This window comes from Notothenia coriiceps, unplaced genomic scaffold (genome assembly GCF_000735185.1).
Source record: "Notothenia coriiceps isolate Sejong01 unplaced genomic scaffold, NC01 NC01_scaffold00004495, whole genome shotgun sequence".
Taxonomy (NCBI): domain Eukaryota; kingdom Metazoa; phylum Chordata; class Actinopteri; order Perciformes; family Nototheniidae; genus Notothenia; species Notothenia coriiceps.
Genome location: NW_011337196.1, coordinates 198650 through 210442, shown reverse-complemented (window position 1 = coordinate 210442; position 11793 = coordinate 198650). Strand labels below are relative to the sequence as shown.

Sequence of the window (11793 nt, the reverse complement as noted above, 5' to 3'; positions counted from 1 at the left end):
CAAGTCCGCGGGCCCTCAACGTAGGGCGGGGACGGGGGCGGGGACGGGGAGCTGCATCACGACTGCGATACAAGGCCCGGAATAACGAGATCTGGGCCTGTTAAAAGAACCCACGAAACTTGCTTGGCTAAGGCCTCGATTCTCCGGGACGGAGGCGACGTCCATCACTTTCCTTTTGCCACGAAAAGTTCGGAGGCGGAGGTTGGACGGGTTTGTCGCAACCACAATACTCCATAATCTCTCGTCCGATGCTAAAGCAGAACGCTCGTTTATTCGATGGGAACAGTTTGTCGTGCGGGTGCATTTTGAGGTTTTTTCAAAACACTTCGGCGTAAATAATAGGACGTGTAACCCGCGGGCGCTTCATCGTAATGAATCGGTATTCGGGTCGCGGTGTTCTGCGTCTCTCTGTCCCGGGTAAGGGTTTCGGGGGATGTGGTGATGGGACTGTGGCAGGATGAGGAGGCAAAGTGGCAGACGGAACGCGGCAAGTGCGGCTCGCAGGCCGGTATAACTCCCGACAAGAGGTTTGTTGCCACACGCTTCGGCCGGACGACCTCCCGCGCTCACCCCGGATAGTTCGGGAGTGTTGTCGCTCTCGGACGTCGGCCCACGACTGAACTCTGGCCAGAGATGTGACTGGGCTTCACCTGCGACTACACACGCAGGCACGTCCGTTTGTGTCGCGACAATGGCGTTCGATACAAGGTCGTTTGTAGGTCCCGCGCGCGGTCGCACGTGCGGCACGAAGTCCCCCGCATACGGTAGTTGTTACACCGGGCCCGGGGGGGGCGTTTTTCAAAAAAAACCACCAGTCATGACGACATATAGATACTAGATATATCACTCGATAATGATTGATATATCATCTATTTATTTATTATTCAGACGGACCTGACCGGCGTAAATTGAGCGTACATTATTACCAAATAAATTCGCTATAGCGGTGACACATTCACGAAGTGTGTAGTAATTTATTATGTTGTTTAAAGTCGTAAACGTTAGGTAGATATTAGTTACGTGTATTTGTAATTTTGTAATTTTTACGTTCATTCGAATGTTCTTAGGTAGATCTTGGTGTGAGACAATTGTTGTTGGTGTCTGGACAGTTTAGTGGAAATATCGACTGAGACCGCCATGCGACTTGACAGAACATGTGCCCGGCGGCGACTGTTTATTCATTCTCATTTATTTTTTTTACCCGGCGTTTTATCCAGTTTGTACACAACGATGGAGAAACTTAACAAGCAGCAGTGGTCCACTGAAGAGACCAGCTACCTACTGGGAATCTGGTCTTCTGAAGAGGTACAGAGGAAGCTGGAGCACAATCGGCCATTGTTGTTGTTGTCGGTGTGAGCTGTGAGGGGTTTCCGCGCGGTTTGGCTTTATGAAGCAGGCACGCAAACGGTTACGTCATGACGCAAACGATGACGCAATGACGCAGCACCAGTCGGACTCTGGGCAGTGTGAAAAGAGCCGGAGCTAAACCGAAGACCCGGTTCTGAACCTGAAAAGCTCTAGCACGGAGCTTGAACCGGAGTTGCGTTGGTGTGAATGAGGTATAGCAGGGGTGGTAAAAAAGGTTCTGATTAACTCATTTTAGTTACAGCTCTTTTTGGTGTGAACGCGACATTTCGGAACTATATCGGAACTAAAGTGGGAAAAGTACTGCGGTGTGAACGCGGCTTTTGACAGAAGATTACTCACAAAGTAAACAGTAAAAGTACTTAATTTTATTTCTTTATTTCTTAAGAACTTGAGGTAAAAAATATTTGTATCACTCGTCAAATATAGCGGAAAAATGAAGAGCAGCTGATTTGAAAGAAACAAACGCGAGAGGCGGCTGATTTGACCTCAGTGCAGAATCGCTGTAGGCTATAGTTTACATTTTTAAATCATGTGAGTTTCCCCCAGCTCCTCGCTCCAAGGACCATTAGACCATTTAGTAAGGTAAAAAGCAAAAACGCCTCGCAGACACTCTTCCGTTTACTTGTTTAATAAAGAAAAACAAATGGACCGTAGATACACAGATTCTGACCTCATCTGCGCTCTTATTTTGTAAGGTAACTTCCGGTAGCAGAATATCTTTCTGTTTTCTAGTGATTTTATTTTTTGTTTTGAGAAGTAGAAAATGAAAATCAATCCCGTTTTTTAGGTTTAGTAAATCCCATTTTGACCATGATAAAGAAAAACGCCTTGTATTTCAATTTATTTCAATTTTAAAACGAAAATTAAGTATCCAGTCGGTTTTTTTTTTAATATCTATTTGTGAAAAGAAAATCCAATGACCAAAACATACACTGACCAAAAACATACACTGACCGAGAGGGTTCCTTCACCCTTGTTTTCTATGTATGTGAACTTTTTCAAGGAAATGTATAATCTCATAAAACCCTCTATTTATTTTTCAAGTATCATTTTCAGCATTGTGATCACCTACCTGTTATATTATTTGAAAAATGTGTGCACAGATCGATGCCGTTACAGATACATTTATATAAACTCCCGAAAATAAGTTTTGTCAATAATAAGCTCTATTGTACACTCAACCCTCTCAGTATGAAAAAGAAAAGCGCGCACTCTGTGATGTTGTCCCTGCAGGTGAGTGTGATGGTGGCAACAGCCGGCCTCTCCTGTGTGGCTGCAGCTTTTATATCAGGCTACTCGTGTCTGACACTCACCTACGGGGAGGAGGATAAGGAGGTCTTCCACCACCACGACAGTCCCAAAGTGGTAAGGCATGTTAACACACACATACATACATGTACACTACCACAAAATATATCCTTTGGGTGATCCCAGTGTTTGGGCAAGTGTGTGTTCAAATATTTGTGTGACCAAAAGGCCCTGACACTCCGAACCAACATAAAATAACTAGTTGCGACGGGGCTGACTGTTGTCCAAGAAGTTGAACGTGAATGCACCCCTACTGCCAAATATCATATCCGTTCTAAACCTGTATAAAAGGAAATAACTCTCCATAACAGCAAAAAGCTTTCAAAAAGGAAAAACAGACTGTAACAACATAAGTTATTACTTTACCACTTAGCTGCATTCCAGACGGACATGTCGTTATTACAATATCATTACATCAGAATGATCAGATGAGAGGATAGAGACTTGTGTTTTTCCCCTTGACTTCCATCGTTTAATCACGTTGGTTTTCCTTGCATCCTGAGTGCACTTATTCACTTAAGATGAACAGCCTATAAGAGTGGTTTATTTAGCAGATTAAACAGGCTGAATCGGGTTGAAAAAAGTTGGAATTAGCGAATAATGTGTGGCCCATCTAAAAAAAAAACATGGCCGACAGAAACTTATCGACCACTCGAACTATGCCAACGTCCAATATCGGCCCTCGGCTTGGTGTGTCAGAGCCATTAGACAGTGTACCTACAAGATGTTTACACTGTATGTCTCCGCTCAGACGTTTGTGCTTCATCGGATGGTGAAGGGGGCGAACGCCACCATCCTGTTGACCTGCACCATCAGCATGGCTCTCTCCGCTCTCATCGCCTATGTGGGATGCCGGAGTCTTCCAGGCTGCCGCTGCTATGATGCCAGAACCGGACTGGTAGGAAGAACATCCCTTTAAACTGAGTGACTGTTGCTTTGCAAGATTTCTGATCTCACAATACTTACGCTGTTTCCATTGACCATGGTGGCACATTTATCTCCAAACATCCTTGGTTTCAGACAGAGATAGACCAGAGCAGCTTCTCAGTTCTAGCCTGAAATTGTCCATTATATCGTCTAAAATGTAAACAGTTGCTGGCAGCTTGTTTCAGCTGTAGCTAGTTAGCTAATAAAGCTAAAATGAACCCCCTGAATTGGTTGAACAAGCTAAAAACTAGTCACTGTTTTGCGTATATATTTCTGAAAAAAACTTACAGTTCTGCCTAGACAAATACTGTATGCCTGCCTGCACCAATTTATATTGCTGTCAGATAAGGAATCCCATTTGGATGCCTTTTTAACGTATCACTTTCACTTTCCATTCTCAGAAAAAAGCCTTTTCCCCCCCTGCAATTAAAAGTCTGTCTGTCTGTCTTTCAGGAGACACTGGTTCCTCAGTGTGACCCTGGGGACACAGAGATGGCTTGTAGATGGCAAGGTAAGAACTATTAATTAAAGTTGTTTTTAAAAGGGCCCTGTTCCGCTAATTCCAGGTTCATATCAGTGTGTATTGTCTCTACTTTAAAGAGTCCTCTCCTGCTGATGTTCTGGTATATATCAGTGTGTAGTGTCTCTACTGGGACATGTCTCCATGCTTTAATGTTCAAAAAGCTATTTATTGTTCTCATACTGCCTGTGCTGCAGCACCTCTTTTCACCCTCTGTCTGAAACCAGAGCCCAGTCTGCTCTGATTGGTTAGCTGGCCGGCTCTGTTGTGATTGGTCAACTGCTTAGAGATGTCCTGCCCATAAGCCAATCACGTACAATGTATTGGAGTGCTGGCCAGTGATGTCATTATGTTACTGAAGTAAACAAAAGATTCCAATGGAGGCATGCAACAAAAAAAAGGGAACCCCCAAAAAGCAGAATAGGGCCTCTTTAAAGGAACCCTCTGCTCTCAGCAGTGAGTGATGGTGTTCTTCTATCCAGCAGGGGCAGACGACAGGCTGTTCAACTCTCCTGCTCCGCTCCCTGATCGGGGCCCAGCAGAGGATGAGGAGGGGCCCTCCAAAGTGCCTCCTTACAGCAGACTGACCTGACACCCCCACACTACATAGCCTGGTCCTGTGTGTCTCCATCTCAGAGAGGAGGGGCTGGTTATGGTATATATGTTTTTAAAATTGAGCTTCACAATTATTATTTGTGGATTATGGGAATTTAAAGACTCAACTGAGGATGTCATATTGGAATGTTGTAAACCCCTGATTAGACTACAGTCTTTATTTCCTTTTTCACTAAACATGTCTGGAGCCAAACTCATTTAATCTTGCCAAATTGAATATCTGTATATATAAAATTTCCAGCCTGAAACGCCTAATTCCCTGTGTGCTGTCTGAAAGTGAGATATCTTCTCAATGTATCAATTATTTTGTATGTGTATTTAATAAATAAAACCCTAATGAACACATGACCACATTTTGAAATGTCCAGGGTAGTTTATTGCAGGGTTACACACGTTAACACCATTGCAACTACCTGTCCTGGGTAGATTAATTCATTACTCACAGTATGCACATAGCATTCTCTCATTGATATTCTTCTTCCAGGACATTTGCAATGAGAAATACAGTATTTGTTGTTGATGGCTGCAGTGAAGAGAAGGCAAATGAAATGATAGCATTCATAAAACCAAGGTCACTTGAAGAACAGAAGCAGCACCCGAAGCTAAGAAAAAGACCCACGTGATGTCCTCCACCGCAGAGAGGGTCGTTGAGAGTCCTGAGAGGTCATGTGACTGCATGATCAGAAGAGGGGCCACAGGACCAGCTGGGGCCACAACATACATCCAAACAATCATGACATGGAGCCCAACTTGTGGTGCATCTTGGCTTGTGAAGGATTCAATGGTGCGTTTACCATACAAAGCTGAATATTATATCACAAGCTAACATACGGAAGCCATAGTGGGTGTAGGCTTCTTTTACACTGTAAGAGGTATGTGTTTGATTCAATAGCTAGCCTACACGGTACTTTAGTCTTGTTTGATAATCTAGCTAAACAGTGGTGCAGTGATGATGTATTTTTATAGGCCCACCTGGAAGTAAGCAAGGGCTCCTTCGCAAAAAGCAATGGGATTATTCGATTGGATTTTTGAATATTTTAGAAAATCTGATATTTGGCAAACACACTTTTACAACACATTTTGTTCAGCAGGATTATCTCATTTTTAAGCGTATTTGAAATAGCTAGAAGTAAAAAGCTAATGCTATGCCTAAAAAACGACATTGTGTCATATGAATGCGCATCACCAGCGCTAAGCTAAATGTGGATAATATTTGTGGAGCCTCGCAGATGGGGCTTCTGCAGCCCCCCCCTCACAGCAAACAGGACACCACACCAGCCAGCAAGTTACGTCATTCACACCAACGCAACTCCGGTTCAAGCTCCGTTCTAGGGCTTTTCAGGTTCAGAACCGGTTCTTCGGTTTAGCTCCGGCTCTTTTCACACTGCCCAGAGTCCGACTGGTGCTGCGTCATCGTTTGCATCATGACATAACCGTTTGCGTGCCTGCTTCATAAAGCCAAACCGCGCGGAAACCCCTCACAGCTCACACCGACAACAACGACAATGGCCGATTGTGTTGAAGCGCTACTCGTTTTGTTTTTGCTCTGTCGAAACGAAATGGAAGAAATGGGACGACTTTACTGTCGTTACATGCTACATTCAAAACTGCTTTACAATCGTAATCATCAACTTCAACGACGATTCCGATTCCCCCACGTGCTTGTTAAGTTTCTCCATCGTTGTGATAAAACGCAGGCTATTTGTTGTTGTTCAGGAGTTGATCCCGCCCCTGTCCCGCCTCGACGTAAGCGTGATGTATGCGGTGCTTTTGCTCTAGCCGGACAATTTTTTGGTGCTTCAAACGAACCGGATTCCGGAGCTAAGAGGCTGCTCCGCTGCGGTGCGAACAGGAAAACCCGGTGCTTTTCAAGCTCCAGCTCCGAACCGGCCCTGAAACACCGTTGGTGTGAATGAGGTCAACTGTCAACTCCTCGTAGCACTGAGGGGGGGAGGGGGGCAGGAGCTCCAACAAGGCGTTTAGGACAGAGAGAAATTCAGTGAATACACATATAGATGCTGTATGAGAAACCAATGAGAGTTTGGAAAATTGCACAACGTAAATATATTTTGGTATACCTCAATGGAATTATGATCAGTAGAAATGGCCATGTCATGGGACCTTTAAGACACAGAGAAGCTTCAAAACATCACCATTGGGGTATTTCTATTTACTGATGTATTTTATGGCGTAGAACGAAATGTGAATATCTCTTAAGCTTGTGTTAACCACAGACCTCATTTCAGGCTTTTAAACACGTTAAAAAAATCTTTATCTTTGGGATGAGGTAACTGGAACTGCTAAAATGCTAACTCATTTCCAGGTTTTTGGAGTCATTCCTGCACCACTCTCTTTCACAGCATTCATAAACAAGAGGGAACAGGCAAATCATCACATTCTCTTCATTTCCATTATCTTAACAGGTTCCCTTTTCATGACTCTTTCAGACAATTTGTGGTGACACTTCCTCCTCCCTGTTATACAGATAGGATTTTAAGGATTCACCTTAACTGTTACAATGACACAGGCTGCATCTCACTTCGGTTAAATGGATTCCTTGCGTCCCTCACTTGCGTCGTTTCCCTGCGACTTGTCCCTCCCACCAGGGAAGCATGGGGAGACGCAAGGAAACCACAAGAAGCAGGGAAATGAGTTTTAAGAGCAATGGGACGTCCTTTCCTCCGGAGTGTCATGTGAAGCGACGTCCGTTTGTGATGACTCCGCACAGCTGATCGTCTGACAGCAGCCAGCTCTGTCCCCATTATTTTCGCTAACACCCCCGCCTCTGTTAGTATACATTTACTGACAAACATTTTTATAATCTGTTGTAGATCCAAAAACATTAAATAAAATAAGTCATTCTCAAAGAAGATAAACGCCATTCTTAAAATGTACAAAACACTATAAACTGAGGAGTGACTCCCGTAAGGTTCATGTATTTTCTTCACTCTGCTTGGAAATTGCTCTCATGTCAAAAGCAACAGATCAGTGCATGCGCTGCATCATCCAATCAGTGAGCGATAGACAGTAAGTGGGCGGGGCGAGTGCATGAGGATTTCACCGGAGGATGGTCTGGTAGTTCCTCGATTACCGATCCTCCGGCACCAATAAGGCCACTGGGACGCTACTCAAGATGGCGCAGACAAATCAACTTCCGGTGATACTGAGACCGAGGAGCGAGGAAATGAAAAATAACCGAAGTGAGACACAGCCCATGACTAGCTATGGAGCTAACACTGTAGCCACCAGGGCTAGCAGTAGTCAGTTACAGCTCTCTCAATAACGACATGGCCCAATCACACGGATGTTTAGGAACACCTGTCATTCAAACCTCGCTCACCTTAACGGATAGAATCTTATAATACACCGGCGTAGTAATCAACAGAGGGTTGAGATCGTGCTTTGACTATCCATAAATATGCAAACAGAAGATTTTTGGAATGTAGAGAGAAGTCAGTATTCGGATAGAATACTGGACATGCTTTATTTCCATCATGTGAAATTGGGCAAGTGTTGCATTTTCTAACTAAGTGTTCATTGTCAGTGCACTTTCTGTTACTCATAAGCATGACATTGATTTCATTTTGAAATCTAATTACACACTTTACATCCCTACAAAATAAAAGGCTGCATTTTCTTTTTAATTAGGGATGTCACTGTTAATTCTTGCCAACAATTTGAAAACTTTGAACAGGTTAAAATGGATTACTTGACAGCCCTAATATATTTCCACTCAGTATCTCAAAGAGAGGGAATTGGAACATACCGCTAGATGCGGCTGCTTGTGTTTTGAACGCAGAATGGGGGAAAGGGGTTAGGCTTGTGGCTGCTTGTTCAGGATCACTCCAATGAACACGATTCCAAAACAATCAAACTGTAAACACTGAAAAGCATGTATAAAGTAACTCACAGGCATGCGAATAAATGATCCTCTTCTATATGAGGTGTGTGTGTGTGCTCTGATTGTGCAGCATCCATTCTCCCTTTATAGACCTCGACTCGATGCAAGCTTCATGGTGTAGTGCTGAAGTTCTCCCTCTCCCTCCCTCCCTCAGCATCCGCCGCTGCAACCCCAGCTCCTCGCTCCCTCTCCCCCCTCTGTCCCCCCCTTGCTCAGGTTGATGGTGCCCCCTGACCCCACGGGGGGCTGGCTCAGTACCAGGGGCTTCTGAGACTTGAGCTTGTGTGCCACCGTCAGAAAAATAGCCTCCACATGGTCACTGTTTCCTCTGTCTCCCTGGCTGTTTGGGTTTTTCGCGGACGTCTCGAACAGGGGCATGGAGTGGGTGTCTGCAAACTGCTGCGCCACGTCTGTACCCACCTGGACCGAGTCTTGGAGGTCACACTTGTTGCCCACAAGAATCCTGGGTACCTCCGAGCCCAGAGCGTGCTGCTTACACTCCTCTATCCAGGCCGACAGGCTGCGGAAGCTGGTGCCGTTGGTGACATCGTAAACGAAGACCACGGCGTGCACGTTGCGGTAGTAGTGCTGCACCATGGACTTCCTGAAGCGCTCCTGACCCGCAGTGTCCCATAGCTGGATCTGCAGGGGGACAGTTTGGAAATTAATCAAATCCTAATAGCACCCGAATCACGAATGAAATGAATTCCAATAAGAACAGAGTGTGTGGCTGTAAGTGTGTTTAGGGCTGTAAGTGTGTGTAGGTCTGTAGGTGTGTGTAGGGTCAGTAACAGGTGGGACGCGGTCCGGATCCGGACGCCGACCTATATGGACCCGGACCTATAATCAATACATTAATAGGGGAATTTAATTTTGATGGGGCAATTCTATTTTAACCGCCGCCGACAGGGTGCGAAAGAGACGAGTGAGTGATACAGGGAGAGAAACACAGAAGAAGAGACGAGTGAGTGATACAGGGAGAGAAACACAGAAGAAGAGACGAGTGAGTGATACAGGGAGAGAAACACAGAAGAAGAGACGAGTGAGTGACACAGGGAGAGAAACACAGAAGAAGAGACGATAGCGCGGCAGACAGAAGCGGAGGGGAAAGTGTGTGAAGAGAATAATTAGCGATACAGGGAGAGAAGCGGAGAGGAGAGTGAACAGGCGTGTTAGCGGCAGACAGGGAGAGACAAATAATTACACATGGCGCTCTCCAAGAAGAGGAAAGTGGACAGTGAGAACAGAGCTTTAACCCTGAGTGGACTCATGTTCATCCTGGAGCACAGAACCAGTGTGTCTCATTTGTTCAGAGACCGTGGCGCTCATTAAAAGGGNGCCCGATTAATTCCCCCATACCGCCTTGTAATGCAAGGAAATGTCGAGTTCACAAAGCGCAATGAGTGTGTGTGTACTGTGCACTGCTCCAGCTCTGCTGATGTGTGCTAACTGCGTTCGTGTGTTGCTGTGTGGTCCAACAACACATCGTTTGTTTTCAAATTACCGATGAACAGTAATTTAACACACACTGGCCAACTCATATGTAAGTGTGGGTGTTCCCAAAGAGGAAGTAAAATGTAATCTTAGATCTCGATGAGTTGCTAAATGCTGTCGGGAGTGCACGGAACGAACGCCCCGTATGACGTATCTATTTCATGGCAAACAAGCCCAGGGGTTCTCCCTGAGCATTTAGTTATATTCAATATGTATACAGGGTCCTAATTGTTGTTTAATTGTATCCTGGGTTTAAACGTTGTTTAATATGTTTTGGATGCACATTGGTATTTCTTCAGGCTGTTATCAATTAGCCTCTGTTGCAAGCTGCTGGTGAGTACATATTCAAATCAGTTAAAATTGACAACCGGTCCGCACATTGTTTTTAATGTATCTGCCAGTCCTTGGCACAATAAAGGTTGGGAACCCCTGATGTAAAGAGCAGAAAAGCAGATGTTAAGCGTTCAGGGTTTGAAAGCGATTCGCTGTGTTTGCAACATCTAAACCAGGGGTCGGCAACAGGCGGACCGCGGTCCGGATCCGGACGCCGACCTATACGGACCCGGATCTATAATCAATACATTAATAGGGGATTTCAATTTTGACGGGGCGATTCTATTTGAACCGCCGCCGACAGGGGGCGAAAGAGACGAGTGAGCGATATATGGAGAGAAACACAGAAGAAGAGAGGAGAGCGCGGCGGAGAGGAAAATGAGTGAGAGAATAATTAGAAGCGGAGAGGAGAGTGAACAGGCGTGTTTGTGGCAGACAGGGAGAGACAAATAATTACACATGGCGCTCTCCAAGAAGAGGAAAGTGGACAGTGAGAACAGAGCTTTTAACCCTGAGTGGACTCATGTTCATCCTGGAGCACAGAACCAGTGTGTCTCATTTGTTCAGAGACCGTGGCGCTCATTAAAAGGGCCAAAACGCCACTATGAGACAAGACACAAAGTGTTTGACCAAACATTCCCTCTCAAGTCAGAACTGAGGTCACAACAAATAAGCAGTCTCAGAGCCCAATATGATCAGTCCAGCAGGATCAAAATTAAACTAAATATTGTTCCAGGGCAGGCTAACCGAGGCTAACCAATGAGCACCTGCATGTGTGTATGAGAATGGCCCTGACACCATTTCAGCCCAGATTCAAAGTCCTGGCAGGACAAGCTCAAGCTCAATTCTCGGAGGGACTGCAATATAAGAGGGAAAGAAAGAGNNNNTGTGATTTTTGACTAAAAGGGCAAAAGGCTAGACCTACTTTGGTTGGACTATTACCTCATTCACACCAACGCAACTCCGGTTCAAGCTCCGTGCTCGAGTTTTTCAGGTTCAGAACCGGTTCTTCGGTTTAGCTCCGGCTCTTTTCACACCGCCCAGAGTCCGACTGATGCTGCGTCATCGTTTGTGTCATGACGTAACCATTTGCGTGCCTGCTTCATAAAGCCAAACCGCATTGAAACCCCTCACAGCTGACACCGACAACAACAACAATGGCCGATTGTGCTCCAGCTTCCTCTGTACCTCTTCGGAAGACCAGATTCCCAGTAGGTAGCTGGTCTCTTCAGTGGACCACTGCTGCTTGTTAAGTTTCTCCATCGTTGTGATAAAACGCAGGCTATTTGTTGTTGTTCAGGAGTTGATCCCGCCCCTGCCCCGCCTC

At 45.3% G+C, this 11793-nt stretch overlaps 2 protein-coding genes across 2 annotated transcripts in view; one reads left to right on the top strand and one right to left on the bottom strand.

The window, feature by feature from the left end:
• LOC104942411 (corticotropin-releasing factor receptor 2) overlaps positions 1 to 11793 on the top strand; it is a 48841-nt gene that overhangs the window by 7778 nt on the left and 29270 nt on the right. The window lies entirely within an intron of this gene.
• rab33ba (RAB33B, member RAS oncogene family a) lies at positions 8361 to 9916 on the bottom strand. The gene is made up of 2 exons (XM_010767644.1): positions 9896 to 9916; positions 8361 to 9281 (listed from the first exon to the last, which is right to left on the bottom strand). The coding sequence occupies exons 1-2, from the start codon at positions 9914 to 9916 to the stop codon at positions 8790 to 8792; spliced, it is 513 nt and encodes a 170-aa protein (XP_010765946.1). The 3' UTR covers positions 8361 to 8789.